The 16,448-nt window shown below is 34.1% G+C and overlaps 1 protein-coding gene across 2 annotated transcripts in view; it reads right to left on the bottom strand.

Annotated features, from left to right (window-relative positions):
* samd12 (sterile alpha motif domain containing 12) overlaps positions 1-16,448 on the bottom strand; it is a 111,716-nt gene that overhangs the window by 67,950 nt on the left and 27,318 nt on the right. For both annotated transcript variants that reach the window (XM_048201808.1, XM_048201806.1), the window contains exon 4: positions 838-978. In XM_048201808.1, the coding sequence (XP_048057765.1) occupies positions 838-978 (141 nt within the window). The remainder of the gene's footprint in view (positions 1-837; positions 979-16,448) is intronic.

Genomic DNA, 16,448 nt, shown 5'->3' on the forward strand with positions numbered 1-16,448 from the left:
ATCTATCTTTATCCATCCATCCATCCATCCATCATTCTTTATCCATCCATCCATCCATCCATCCATCCATCCATCCATCATTCCATCATTCTTTATCTATCCATCGTTCTTTATCCATCAATACATCCATCCATCTTTCTATCATTCTTTATCCATCCATCAATCCCTCTATCATTCTTTATCCATACATCCATCCATCCATCCATCCATCCATCGTCCCTTATCCTTCCATTCATCCATCCATCCATCCATCCATCCATCCATCCATCTATTGTTATATTCATCCATCCATCCTGCTTAAAAAAAGTCTCTTGACAGATTTTGCTTATGTATTTCTTTGAATCAGTCTATCGTTCTTTATTTATCCATCCATGCATCCATCGTTTGTTATCCATCCATCCATACATTGTTGTATTGTTCTTTATCCATCCATTGTTCTATCCTTCCATCTTTCTTTATCCATCTATTGTTCTATCCATCCATCCATTATGGATAGAATTAACAATCCATCACTTAAAAAGTCTTTTGACAGATTTGGCTTATGCATTTCTTTGAATTGCAATTAATGCTACTTCTTTACATTCAAATTAAATTTTTTTACTAAACCAAGTGAAAACAAGACCTCAGAAGACAAGCCAGACAATTACAGCATTACTCCACACACTTAACTACATATTTTAGGCAGTTACAGTAAAAAAAGGTTCATAAAAGGATAGAGTAATCCCTTAATTAAAACCTACGAAGGCAGGGTTAAGGTGAAGCGTGTCTAATGAATTTAATTTAAATGCATCAGAAGTCTATGGAGATGTTCCCAAGCGTAGCTTTAGATGTTTGTACCTTGCGTGAGCAGCTGCAGGGTTCGGACTTCTTCTCTGACGCGGAGCTGGAGAACCTGCTGTAGGATGAACTGTCTCTGACTCTCCTGCATGATGCCCATTCGCTCCAACTTCCTGTCAGTGAGCCTCATCAGAGCTCGACCTGCACACACACACACACGGACATGAACTCAGACCTTTACAAGGAAAAAAGCATTACATATTGCACATTTATGAATAATAAAATGGCATAACTCATTTAAATCATAACTGTAAATGTCCTTTATTATCCAGGCCCTTGTGTATAAACGGATTGAGTATTGTAATAACCTACATTACAAGAACCTAACAAGAATATATCGTAATTAGTGAAATGAAATAGACCAGAATTTTTTTCCTCCAGCTAGAAATACGATCAAGGTCAGATGAAGTTCACTGCCATTTTTAATCATCGCCTCACAAATGCTCTCCTCATATCTGTGCTGATAAAACTCATAATAGTGCCTGTCAATGCCTGCCATTTGTGCACAATAAAGTTAAAGCCATTGTACTCTCACACTACGCCTTTAGGTACCGAAGCAGAAAGGCTACTAATGCATTTACACTGCGATGACAATTGTTAATTCGGTTGTTTTTCGTGAAAGAGAGCAAACGTGGTATCATTATCTGCGAGAAGGACTGTATTCAGATGGAGCATAGCACAATTTTCAGTGATTATGCTGCATTATGAGCGTGGATGCTCGGCTCCTGTCACTCGCTGCTGTAATGGTCATGTCTTTAAAGCGCAGCGTGTCTCCGGTGAGGGGGAAAACTATGCGTAACTGGGGAAAAAACCCACTAAAAGCTGTCCAAACAAACAATTTCGCTGACCCTTACCCACTGGACAACATTTCATGCGGTAATGCAAAAATGGCAAATTAAAAGGACAGAGGAACAAATGGGATAAATTATGTACTTCTATTCGTCTACAGCCTGTAAAAAGTCAGTAAATTACAATAATGGAAAAGGCCAATAAATAAATAATAAAAAATAAATAAATGATTTAAAATTAAGTTAATATATTTATTAAAATAATTTAAAATTAAGCTTATAAATTAAATATATATTTATAGATGCAGTATATTGGTAAATAATAAAGTAGTTTTTTAAAAAATTAAATAAAATTAAGCTTATAAATTACATATATATTTATATATGCAGTATATTGGTAAATAATAAAGTAGTTTTTTTAAAAATAATTAAATAAAAAAAATTAAATTAAATTAAATAAAAAAATTATAATATATATATATATATATATATATATATATATATATATATATATATAAATAAACTGACTTTTAAATGATTATTAATATATTAGACAGCTTAATTTTAGTTAACTTAATTATAAATATGTATAAGCTTAAACTTAAATTATATATATATATATATATATATATGTATATATATATATATATATATATATATATATATATATATATATATATATATATATATATATATATATATATATATATATATATATATATGTATATATATATATATATATATATATATATATATAAGGGTTGTGACGAGATCTCGTGTCACAAGATCTCGCGAGGTTAAAGTTTAAAAATAAAATAAAATTTAATTTATATATAAATATATATATATATATATATATATATATATATATATATATATATATATATATATATATATATATATATATATATATATATATATATATATATATATATATATATATATATATATATTATTTATATTATAAATAACTATTAATATAAATATATATTAAAATTATATATATATATATATATATATATATATATATATATATATATATATATATATATATATATGATTTGTTTATAATTATTCAGAACATTCTAACTGATGTTGATCATAAATCGCTCAGCAAAACTCTATGTTATAAAAATAATTAAGTTACATTGGTGTCATTTCAATCAGCATAATTAGCAAGACAATTCAAAATCGTAATGTTTAAATCTGCAAGGCATAAAAACAAAAATACATGTTAAAATGTAGAACTTCAAATTTGCACTGGCCCCAGGCCAGCGCTCATTTATTATCTTACATTTCATTATCTCATGCAATATTGTTTTGAGGATTTTTAGATACAAGAATAAGATTATTTTGCAGTAAAAATATAATGTAGATGTACAAGGCATTTCCTTTCAAGAGAAAGAATCATTTCACAGTACAGCCCACAACAATGTAATACAGGCACAGTCGAACAATCCTTTTCATTTCTGATCAACTCGAACTGGATCACAGTTTGATACCGTCTATATTTCTAAATAGAATATCGAGGCGCTATGAGCACAGATGGGGCCTCTTTAGTCACGGAACATTAGAAGCAGAAAATTGGAGTATGTGTGAGGCGTGTAGGTTGAGGTGATCGGGGTAAGGTATTTTGGTGTGTTGGCAGAGTGCCAAACTACCCCTTCATTTGGCAGCATTTGGCTGAAACGCCTCAATGAGGAACAGAAACTCAGCGTGTCTTCTCTCTGAATCACTGCCACGAGTGAGAAGATGAGTCAAAGAGAGGATAGGAGAGTGTGAAAACAGGAAAGAAAGAAAATAAGACGAGAAGACGCATACAGATGGGAAAAGACTTACAAATGTGAGTGCATGAGAAGAAATGGGAGAGGTGCCATTCTAAACAAGTGACTGTCCTATAAAAACATTTTAGATGTTGCTTATCAGGGAGAACGGGTCGCCGGGTAACAGCTGTCTCAGCAAGATAAGGATGCAAAAGAATGTGGTCTGATATACAAAACACAAACCATAAAATATTGTGTACTATATACACAAAACATCTATTGTGCAAATGTCACTGATGCTTTCACAGATGATTCAAATCAGAAATACCAACATTTTTTGGAGTTTTCTGAGACTTTTCCCAAAAATCACTCTGAAAGATAGCCAAACTAAACAATTTAGATTATCTTAACGGTAACACTTTGTCTTAAAGCATTCATCAATAATGCATTATAAAGATATTCAATATTAATTCGCTGTTTTCCAACTGTTTTACTGGTTTAAATGTCAAGGAAAGTCTATGGCAGCCCATAGAACCACTTGCAGGAAAGTTATGAAATTTGGCACACTGATAGAGGACAGTCTGAACTGTCACCATATCAAATTTGGAGTCTCTAACTCAATCCCTCTAGCGCCACCAGCTGTCCAAACCTGCAGTAGTATTTATGCTAATAACTTTGGGCTAGAAACAAGTTTTTCCTCTGATTCCTCGGCTCAAAACGATTCAACTGCACTCTATGACGTCATTTTCCTTCATGAAAATTTTTCCAGCCATTTAGAATTTTCCCAAAAAAACTACTTTTTCTAACTCCTCCTAGGCCGTTGCTCCGACTTTCACAAAAATTGAACCAGATTGTCTTCAGACTATGCCGACAAAATGTTGATTTGTCAAACCGTTTTCGAAAAACATGCAAACGAATTTTACGTAGCGCTTGTGAAAACAGATGTATGGCTGTATCATCTCAACGCTTTATCGTATTCAGACCAAACTTGGCACGTCGTCACAAGCATGACCTGCTGCGATGCGGCACTGCGCCACCTACTGGTCCGGAGAAATACGAAAAATGGCTATTTTTGCTTATAATTTCTGAACGGTTTGTCCAAATCATAAAAGTAGTCTCGTTAGATTCAGGGCATCAAATGTCATCCAATTTTCCCATCTTGGCCATTTCGGATGAGATATTTTAAGATTTTGGTACTTTACGAACGCGTGAACGTATTATTACGAAACCCGGAATGGGTCATCGGCATGATGCCCTGAAGGAGTCTGAGAAGTTTCGGACCAGCGCCACCTAGTGGTGAAAAAATATTTACATGCTTATAACTTTGGATGAGGTTGACTTATTTTCACTCCTGAATCCTTGCAGAGTCCAACGATACCAAACATGCTAGGTTTCGCCTCATGGTTAGTGCAACGTTGTGATTTAGCGTTTAAACAACATTCATGAATATCTTCAAAACCATTAGTCCGATCGAGACGAAACCACCTTGGAAAAATCAGAAACATAGGTCATTGACTAAATTCTAATGGCCAAATGTCAACATTTTTATAGTAAGTGGCAAAAAAATGCAATCAAAGTCAGGTTTGTGTAATTTTTTATGTGTTAATATGCATAAATGTCTATAACTCCTAAACAAAATCAGATATCCTCACCAAATTTGACACACTTCTGTATGGGGGCACTTTGAGGACACACACACACACACACACACACACACACACACACAAAAATAAAAAACGGTGGGACTGCGCCACTTGGTATATATAATTATATACAGTGGGTACAAAAAGCATTCAGACCCCCTTAAATTCTCTAAAAACTCTTTGTTATATTGCAGCCATTTGCTAAAATCATTTAAGTTCATTTTTTTTTCCTCATTAATGTACACACAGCACCCCATATTGACGGAAAAACACAGAATTGTTGACATTTTTGCAGATTTATTAAAAAAGAAAAACTGAAATATCACCCTTTTGATCTAATACAGCCATGCGTCTTTTTGGGAAATATGCAACAAGTTTTTCACACCTGGATTTGGGGATCCTCTGCCATTCCTCCTTGCAGATCCTCTCCAGTTCTGTCAGGTCGGATGGTAAACATTGGTGGACAGCCATTTTTAGGTCTCTCCAGAGATGCTCAGTTGGGTTTAAGTCAGGGCTCTGGCTGGGCCATTCAAGAACAGTCACAGAGTTGTTGTGAAGCCACTCCTTCGTTATTTTAGCTGTGTGCTTAGGGTCATTGTCTTGTTGGAAGGTAAACCTTTGGCCCAGTCTGAGGTCCTGAGCATCTGGAGAAGGTTTTCGTCCAGGATATCCCTGTACTTGGCCACATTCAACTTTCCCCCGATTGCAAGCAGTCGTCCTGTCCCTGCAGCTGAAAAACACCCCCACAGCATGATGCTGCCACCACCATGCTTCACTGTTGGGACTGTATTGGACAGGTGATGAGCAGTGCCTGGTTTTTTCCACACATACCGCTTAGAATTAAGGCCAAAAAGTTCTATCTTTGTCTCATCAGACCAGAGAATCTTATTTCTCACCATCTTGGAGTCCTTCAGGTGTTTTTTAGCAAACTCCATGCGGGCTTTCATGTGTCTTGCACTGAGGAGAGGCTTCCATCGGGCCACTCTGCCATAAAGCCCCGACTGGTGGAGGGCTGCAGTGATGGTTGACTTTCTACAATTTCTCCCATCTCCCGACTGCATCTCTGGAGCTCAGCCACAGTGATCTTTGGGTTCTTCTTTACCTCTCTCACCAAGGCTCTTCTCCCCCGATAGCTCAGTTTGGCCGGACGGCCAGCTCTAGGAAGGGTTCTGGTCGTCCCAAATGTCTTCCATTTAAGGATTATGGAGGCCACTGTGCTCTTAGGAACCTTAAGTGCAGCAGAACATTTTTTTGTAACCTTGGTCAGATCTGTGCCTTGCCACAATTCTGTCTCTGAGCTCTTCAGGCAGTTCCTTTGACCTCATGATTCTCATTTGCTCTGGCATGCACTGTGAGCTGTAAGGTCTTATATAGACAGGTGTGTGGCTTTCCTAATCAAGTCCAATCAGTATAATCAAACACAGCTGGACTCAAATGAAGGTGTAGATCCATCTCAAGGATGATCAGAAGAAATGGACAGCACCTGAGTTAAATATATGAGTGTCACAGCAAAGGGTCTGAATACTTAGGACCATGTGATATTTCAGTTTTTCTTTTTTAATACATTTGCAAAAAATGTCAACAATTCTGTGTTTTTCTGTCAATATGGGGTGCTGTGTGTACATTAATGAGGAAAAAAAATGAACTTAAATGATTTTAACAAATGGCTGCAATATAACAAAGAGTGAAAAATATAAGGGGGTCTGAATATTTTCCGTACCCACTCTATATATCTATAGTTGAACAAAACATGAAATTGGCTCTAAATACAGTAACGTGTGTCTGATTGACTTCAAAATTGACAAAGTGTCTTTGTCTCAGTTGCTATTATAGTCCATTATGACACTGTTGGTCTGTTTGCTTCCCTGTTTGCTTCTGTTGCTTAATTGACCGTTCGCAAAGACCCGCCATGCTGCTCTCACGCCACACATCATGTTCTCATGCAGTGAAAAAGAGAACACTGACAATGCATCGACAGACAAGATATTTTGATATGAAACGAAGTCTCAAATGTCAAATTTTGTCATTTTTAAAGAAATTTAAACAAATATCATTTTGTGGCTCTTTAACGTGTCGTGACAGATCGCTGTAGCGCCTCAGCTCAAGCGGCTCATGAACCGATCATCTCTTCCTACTAGTTCATTTATAGCATCAAATAAACATGAATGAACATCAGAAGGAATGTTGTTTCAACCGCGGAAAGACGTCAGTACACACCACTTTAAGTTCAAGTCCACCGACGTTAATCTACTAACTCCTGACTGCTTTATCGGACAAAATGCCGGATTCGGCGTTATGACTGGTTAGATTGCCTGTCAATCAAACTCCCGGCGAAGGGTCAATTGCTGTTTACAGCTATATTTATTATTATTATTTTCAATTATTTTTTTATTCATAGCTGTTGTTTTGATTTTTACTTATTTTTGTACAGCTGATTGTTTGTCTGTGTCATTTTGTACGTTATGAAGATGACAAAACATCAATAACAATATGCATTATGATATGTTTTTCATGTGTTTTAATGCATTATACTTTCTAAAGGTGTGTTCAATGAATAAATAAGAATTACATTGTATTAATGCATTATAAAGTGCAAAATTAATGCATTAAAAATACTTTTATAATGCATTAAATATAAAGGCTTTACGTAAAGTGTAATTGCATTCCATGTGGTAATGCAAAAACTGGAAATTACTGTAAAAAAGGACAAATAAGAAATGTATCAGTAAACTACAAAAAAATTATATAATGAGTCATAATACTGCCTGCCAGTAAAATTATTATAATGGACAAAACAAAACTAAACACAAAAACAAAACTCTTGTTTTAATTACTGTTAAACGACTTTCCAGTGGAGCTGAGCCAGTGCAAACACCATCTCTTTGTTCACGGCCTGTGTCAACTTATCTTTGTGTAAGTGACAGAGAAATGGCTTTAAAAATTTAACAGCATCTTGGACTTCAGCATACTGATCAAACGCTCCATACTTGGCTTCTTCTGCATACTGTTGTGACTGTTTTCCAGCGCTACTACAATGACTATTTAAAGTCAGCATGTCTTTTCTCCCCTAATGTGACACATATTGAAATGAAATGCTTTGCAAACAAGAACAAATGTAGGGCGGGGCTTGATTTTGTCTGTGGGGAATTGATTGGATGGTTGTGGTTTGCAATTGGTGGATCTCATGTGAGTGACAGGATGCCCCGCCATCATCATCAGAGAAGAGGGAGGAGTTATTCTGATTCAAGATTATGAGGGAACAATAAATTATGCATCATTAAATTTAAAATAAATACTGTAATATTCCATATAAAAAACAAGAATTGTTCATTTTGATACACATATATGAACCAAAGGTATGTCTCTCTGGCCGCAAATCACATCTTTCTACATTGACGGCCATTTAAAAGTAGTTGTGCGTTCTGATGAAATAAAATGGTTTGCAAGCAACATATAAATCACAAATAAGACGTTATATTACAGTAGCTGGATTCCACAAATGCGAGACATCAGGGCAGATAAACTCACTCTCTTTCTCCCTGTGGTTTCTGGACTGGCGTACTCGTCTCCAGTCCTGATGAATGGACTATCTTAAAGCTCTCCCTCCCTCCACCCCGGCACTGTCACTCGAGGGACCTGTCCCTTTTACATGTGAACCAAAATTCTGGCTAATTACTGCTTCAACAACCAGGAGGGATGACAGACAGAAGGACAGAGGGGGGCTGGGGTGGCTCTGGGGCCTATAAAGATGGAAATTAACCTCGATTTCTCTGACAAAACTCTCACTCTGTACTTGAGAAACACTGAGGCTGCTTGGAATGGAGACGGAAACTCCTCAGGTGATACTGTAACATACTTCACATAGTTTAACCGCAGCTGCATTCATGAGTCCCGAGAGGACCTTTCATTCTCTCATTCTTTCCTTCTCTCTCTCTCTCTCTCTCTCTCTCTCTCTTTCACATACATGCACACAACCTGGCAGGCTGATTAGTAGCCCCTCAAACTATAAGTGCATGACTGCCAAGTACGTCCCTACGCAGATCCATACAGAGTTCCATCCAAAAGGCCAGATTATGCTGCCAAATTACCTACTTTACATGGCTGAGGACCAAAGTCTAAATGAAAAATGCCAGTGAGAACAGATTTTGAAATCTGTGAATCTGGTGCTGAACAGAAATTCACTGTGAAAATGGCAGTAATTCATTAAAAAATAAAATAAAATAAAATAAAATAAAATAAAATAAAATAAAATAAAATAAAATAAAATAAAATAAAATAAAATAAAATAAAATAAAATAAAATAAAATAAAATAAAATAAAATAAAATAAAATAAAATGTATATACAGTACTGGTCAAAGTTTGGACACATTACTATTTTTAATGTTTTTGAAAGATGATCATCAAGGCTGCATTTATTTGATCAAAAATACAGAAAAATCAGTAATATTGTTAAATATTAATACAATTTAAAATTATGTTTTTCTATTTTAATATACTTTAAAATATAATTAATTTTTGTTATGCAAAGCTGAATTTTCAGCATCATTACTCCAGTCTTCAGTGTCACATGATCCTTCAGAAATCATTCTAATATGATGATTTATGATCAATGTTGGAAACAGTTGTGCTTCTTTATATATTTTTTTATAACCTGAGATACTTTTTTTTAGGATTCTTTGATGAATAAAAAGTTAAAAAAGAACAGCATTTATTTAAAATAGAAATAAATCATCATATTAGAATGATTTCTGAAGGATCATGTGACACAGAAGACTGGAGTAATGATGCTGAAAATTCAGCTTTGATCACAGAAATAAATTATATTTTAAAGTATATTAAAATAGAAAAACATAATTTTAAATTGTAATAATATTTCATAATTTTACTGATTTTTCTGTATTTTTAATCAAATAAATGCAGGCTTTATGAGCAGAATAGTCTTCTTTCAAACACATTAAAATATTAATGCGTCCAAACTTTTGACTAGTATTGTACACTACAAACATAAGCCTGACGTACAAGTGTAGAAGAGGAAATTAGGACTGCAATAGCTTATCTTCAGTCTTCCTAAAGTTTCTAGGACGTCCCTATAGGACAATTTAATAAGTCCAAATCACTTGAAGGAGATTGAGCTGTTATCATTATTTGGACTGTCCTTTTGCTGAGCCCATATTGATCACTAGATAAGAGGACAATGGCATTTGGCATTTAATCAAAAGAGGGCAGATAGTGAGAGTTTCACAGATGAATAGAATGGGATACTCAGCATTGTTCATTTGTTCTGGCAATAACAATGTAACTTCGACTAAATGATTTCAAGGAGTAAAATTAGTGTAATATTAAAGCAGTTCAAGTGTGTAATTGTTACTTTCTCATATACAAGACTAATATGGAGAAACAACCAAGTAAGCCATTTTAGGCACTGAGATGAAATCAGCACAAACCAACCAGCCTGATTGTGTGAGTTTGGGGGTGGGGCTTATGCTGGTTGGACCAATAGCAGACAGGGGTGAGTGTTTCAGAAAACTCTAATAATTGCATTTGTGGCTCTAGTAGTTGAGAAAGTTCTCTTTAGCTCAAATAAAATGTATTTGGGAGAATGTGAAAAACAACAACAACTGCGACAACCAAAGACACAAATCATTATGAATGAACACTGAGATCATGCCATGTCTTCCCACATGACATGCACACTAGGAAAGATTTTATAGCAAATTTTGATGCTTTGCCGCAGGCTTTCATTACCCCTGAATGTAAATCTACAGCATTATCAAGATGCTCATTACACTCCATCCAGAAAAACGTCAGTTGTGTGGGTCATCCGCTCCATACAAACCACTCATCTCTACATCCATCAGAACGTGACCATTTCCTGCTTATAACAGCTATAAACACTTGCGGAGGGAGTGATCACAAGTCGAATTATTAATTGATAATGTGACCACCAAAACACCGTTCCACACCCTCCCCTCCATCCCTCAGAATCCTTCAAAACACAAAAATTGCAGTATTTTCATTCAGGCCACATCATGTTCTTATCCTCCAACATCACCACAATTCAATCTGATCTTTCCTCTCCTTCCTTCTCCACAGAATACTGAAAAATTGATCTGATGGCTCTGAATTGCATCCCTGTGGAACACTGCAATTTCAGATGCTCATACCTCATCATCCCGCTCGCGGAAATCACCGCGCGCCACCGAGGGCTGATCTGTGAAGACATCGTGCTGAATCCCAAATACACACGACCGCTGTCCTGAGCGCTCGAATTCTGCTGCGTTATAGTGGGATATATATAGCATTATTCAGAAATGATTGGCATGTTCAGAGTCCTGAGTCTCTCCATCAGTGTCGACTCCGGTTTGAACAATGTAAGGCTGAACACCGTCGTCATTTTGGCTGCGTGAGATTCTCCAGCTTTGTTGTTGTTGAGCAACCGAAGCACGAGCTGTTAACCCTTCAAGACCTGAAAGCTGTTTTAGAGTTGTTGTTTTTTTTTTCTTTCTGAGCAACATACACAAAAGTAAAGACTCATAACTCCAAAGCTGTAGCAAGGAGAGTCAAAAGTTTTTAAATTTTTAGAAAATATAAATTACATTACATTTCAGTGCTTCCCACAGGTTTGAAATATACTTGCGGTGGTAGCCGGGTGAAAAATACTCCTATTACCCACGGCACAAAAATGGTCTACTACATGTGACAAACAAATAATGTGTGATTGGTAACGGTATTTTTATTTATTGAAATTAATTTTAATTACATAGCATATTACATTTAATAACATAATAATATTATGCATTATTATGCATTGTAAATTATGCAAAATTACAGCATTTAAATGGTTTACATTTTCCTATGTTCTCCTTGCTGTCATATAGTGTCTCTCTCAGTGAATGGGACACAGATTTTTACTAGTAAAATTTATAAAATGAATAATATATATGTCAAATAATGTTCTTAGTCTTTTCTTCCTGTGGGGGAGACTACAATAATTTACTATGAATTAAATGGAAATCAAATTAAATATAATTTATTGTGTAACTAAAATACCAATAATGCCCAAAAGAAAAAGAAAAAACTTAGCGTGTGACTTTTAATTATAAACAAGCCCGAAATACACCGGGACTCTTATTTTGAAATGTCTGTACTATTGCAGGCTAATCCTTCAGATTCTTACAATCGTCTAAAACATTTTATATAAAGGCTATGAAGTAGACTTTGTAATAATTCATCAACTTGAGTTCATTAGCAATCGCTTGGCATAAATCTGCGCTTTTCATTGATTGAGAATCACTTTGAAGCAGTCTGAAGCGCTGTTGCGCGAGCTTGTAGAACACACAACAGCACCCCCTTGTGACTTTGCAAAATGCAGCGCCCATGGGAACGTTAGCGGGAGTAAACGGTTCTGACGCACACATAACGAGCAGGTACGAAACGACTAGTTAATCGTTCACGGATGGTTTCATTATCTTGCGCGGATATAAAAGTATAAGAGGATAAAAATAATAAAAGCAAAAATGTGTCTCCGAATATACTTGGGCAGCCGTTATTATATGTGGGCCGCCCGCCCAAGTAAAGTCTATGTGTGGGAAGCACTGCATTTGGACATTTTCGTGCTGAGAAACTGCTGATAAAAGCCAAAAAAAAAAATATTTTTTATAATTTTTCTTTTTTTTTTATTTGACATGGAATAACTCAGGAAGGCAATAAGTTTAGAGAAAAATTATTATTTTTTTGATGCTCTCCTACATGTGAGCTGCATCTGGTTCAAATTTTGTAGTGATAGCATTAGGTATAGTTGAATAAATTGTTATTCATTTTTTGCAGCCAGGTGGCGCCCATGGGCTTTAAACTCCAGTTTAGAGGCAATTCTCAGCACTCGTTAGGAGTTTTTCAAATTCAAAAAAGATGAGATTCTAAGCTTTAAGATGATACCTATTTTGTGGGTATCTCATGGATGGGTCCGGGAACACTGAATACACACTGCATCCCGGAAAGATGAGAGACATGTTTTAGCCAAGTATGTTAAATCATTCCGTGAGTAATATCTTGTGATCAACGCAATATATTATGTTGATTTTGGGTTCAAATTAATCATGAGAATCTGCTTTAAATAATGATGCCATTTTCTATGACCTGTGCATTTTTCATGAAATTATGAGCATATGAAATCTACATATTTGTGCTGTTCTTGTTGTAAACGCATATTACTCAGACTCATTAGAGGGTGAAAACAACGTAACAGAAGCATGTTGGAGGCTTGATCTGAACGTGTAAAGTCTCTGGTTTTGTATGCAAAAAGAATTTTTGTGCTACCTATATGGGTTCAGTTTTTATTGGCTCTTAAAGAGAGACACGCAAATGGGAGCGCCGGCGCTCCATCCGGTCTTAAAGGGTTAAAGCTCCGCCCTCTTCTGGAAAGGGGCCCGAGAGAAGCAGCTCATTTGCATTTAAAGGGACACTGCCTTATAAAAAGTTTGGAAATGCCCTAGAAAAGTGGGGTTTTGGACAATATTGGCATGAATCCTTTTTAATTTGTGATAATTTTGCACTGATAAGGGACAACACAAACTACGGAAACATATTTTATTGCATAAACAGTTTATACATAGAAAAAACTTAGCAGCTATCTAACCTAAACTGGGTTCTGATTGGTTCATTGTATTCTAAACTTAATTGGCAATCAATTGTTGAAGCTATTAAGGTGTGCTGACCCAAAAATCTGTTACAAACCTGGGCCAAGTTTAAACCAGTAACCAGCACCACAGCTGGCAAAGGGGCATGTCTGACTTTGACATGTATATATTGCCATTATTATGTAATCAAAATGAAAATTATTATTGCTGGTCTTCAATGATAATGTCAAGTTACTTTAATGTATTTGCTCCAAAAAAATGATGATATTGTCCAAAACCACACTTTGCCAGGGGTGTTTCCAAACTTTTGGAGGGCAGTGTATGTGGGGTATTTTGAGCTGAAACTTCACAAGCACATTCTGGGGACACCAGAGACTTGTAAAAGGGCATTATAGGTCCCCTTTAACTTTTCTGACCCTTTTATTATTACAGCATATCAGTTGTTTCTCATATCAGAGGGTCAAAATCCATCTGCATTATATTAATTACACACATTCCATGTTTAAAGTCAGTTCTAATGAATGCAAGAGGACAAAACTCCCTGAAACGCCTCCACTGTAGTCTTGAGTTTTCTTCACAATATTCCTCATTTAAATAATTCATATGCAGAATAAAGGGGCGGGGCCTGGTTGAGTTAGTTAGTAGTGTGTTGAAACTGGCGGTTATGGTAAGGGGCGGAACCAATCACAACACACTGCTCCAGCCGACCAATCAGAGCACACTGTGCTTTTCAGAAGGATGGAGAATATGGGGAAAATAATGTGATTTTGAACCAAGGTCATGATATGGCCTCTTTATGATTTTAACAAACATCAGATTTTCTAGGTCCCATTTTACAGCATGTAATTTTCACATTAAAAATGAAACTAAAATATAAATTCGCTCTGATGAAAATGTCAAATTGGGACTGCATGAGTCCATAAAAAAACCCATTTACTACGCCAAGACCACCAGTGTGCGGCCTGATGGGAGTCTGCTTTACATGAGCTGTTTATAACTCTTATTAAAGTCAAATAAATAAACCCACTGTCTTACACACCCAGTGTTCTCTGGACTGATTCGCCAGCGGTGAGCCAGAACTCCTACACAGACAACGACTGTCCAGCGCATGTGGGAACACCAGAAGAGCCAGATTACTGGGAACATCCCAGCTGGATTCATTTATCCTGTCAATCTGTCAAACTTTCCTTTCTTTCCCGTTTAACCGCAGAGAGAGAGCCAATGATCATGAATCAGGAGGATTTACAGTATGATCGGAAGATGCTGCCACCAGTTTAAAACAAGCTGCCAATTCCCACACCAGACCGAACTGTAGTATTTTTCATCATTGCTGTGAAAACTGCTTCAAAAATCGACACTTGTACTGAAAAAAACAAAAATGGTGTAAAGGAATTTTCACTCAGAAATTATTAGTGCATTTCTCAAACTGCAAGTAACAGTGAATTAAACATGAAATTTTGAGGTAGAACAACTGAAATAGTATTTTCTTGTAAAATGTACTCCAATAAACTTTAAAAATTATTTTACAAAGTTGTAAATAAAACTGAATCAGCTGTATTTACATTGTAAGTCAAAGTGCACAATTAATTTTTTCTGCATTTTTCATATTTTTTGCATGACTTTTTAAATAATCGACACTAAAAATTGACATGTATGCCTAAAATACTTTTAAAATTTATTTATTATTTATTTTATTATTTTTATTTATTTATTATAATTTATTATTTATACATATTATATTATATTATATTATATTATATTATATAATGAGGTGTTTGCATCACACTACTATTTTCACACAAACAACATTATTTTATTTATTATCATTTATTAATTATACTTATATTTTTAAGTAATTATTTTAATAAAAATATTAATACATTTTGTATTATACATTTATTAATCATATAACATAACATTACATTTTAAATTATTATATTATATTATATTATATTATATTATATTATATTAATGAGGTGTTTGCATCACACTGTTTTCACACAAACAAACAACAGTATTTTATTTATTATTTATTAATTATACATATGTTTAAACAATTATTTTAATAAAAAAAATATTAATACATTTTGTATTATATATTTATTAACGATATAACATAACATATTCAATTTAAAATTTAAATATATTATATTAAATTATATTAATGAGGTGTTTGCATCACTACTGTTTTCACACAAACAAACAACAGTATTTTATTTATTATTATTTATTAATTATACATATATTTTTAAATAATTTATTTTAATAAACAAATCTAAATTTATTAATAACATAACATATATTAATTATAATATAATATAATATAATATAATATAATATAATATAATATAATATAATATAATATAATATAATATAATATAATATTAATCCAGCATTGTTTCACATCCGAAAAATCAATAAATAATATATAATATAATATTAATCCAGCATTGTTTCACATCCGAAAATATAATATAATATAATATAATATAATATAATATAATATAATATAATATAATATAATATAATATAATAATATAAATCCAGCATTGTTTCACATCCGAAAAATCAATAAATCAATATTAATAACATAACATATATTAATTATAATATAATATAATATAATATAATATAATATAATATAATATAATATAATATAATATAATATAATATAATATAATATTAATCCAGCATTGTTTCACATCCGAAAAATCAATAAATCAATATTAATAACATAACATATATTAATTATAATATAATATAATATAATATAATATAAT

Source organism: Megalobrama amblycephala, linkage group LG9, assembly GCF_018812025.1.
Source record: "Megalobrama amblycephala isolate DHTTF-2021 linkage group LG9, ASM1881202v1, whole genome shotgun sequence".
Taxonomy (NCBI): Eukaryota; Metazoa; Chordata; class Actinopteri; order Cypriniformes; family Xenocyprididae; genus Megalobrama; species Megalobrama amblycephala.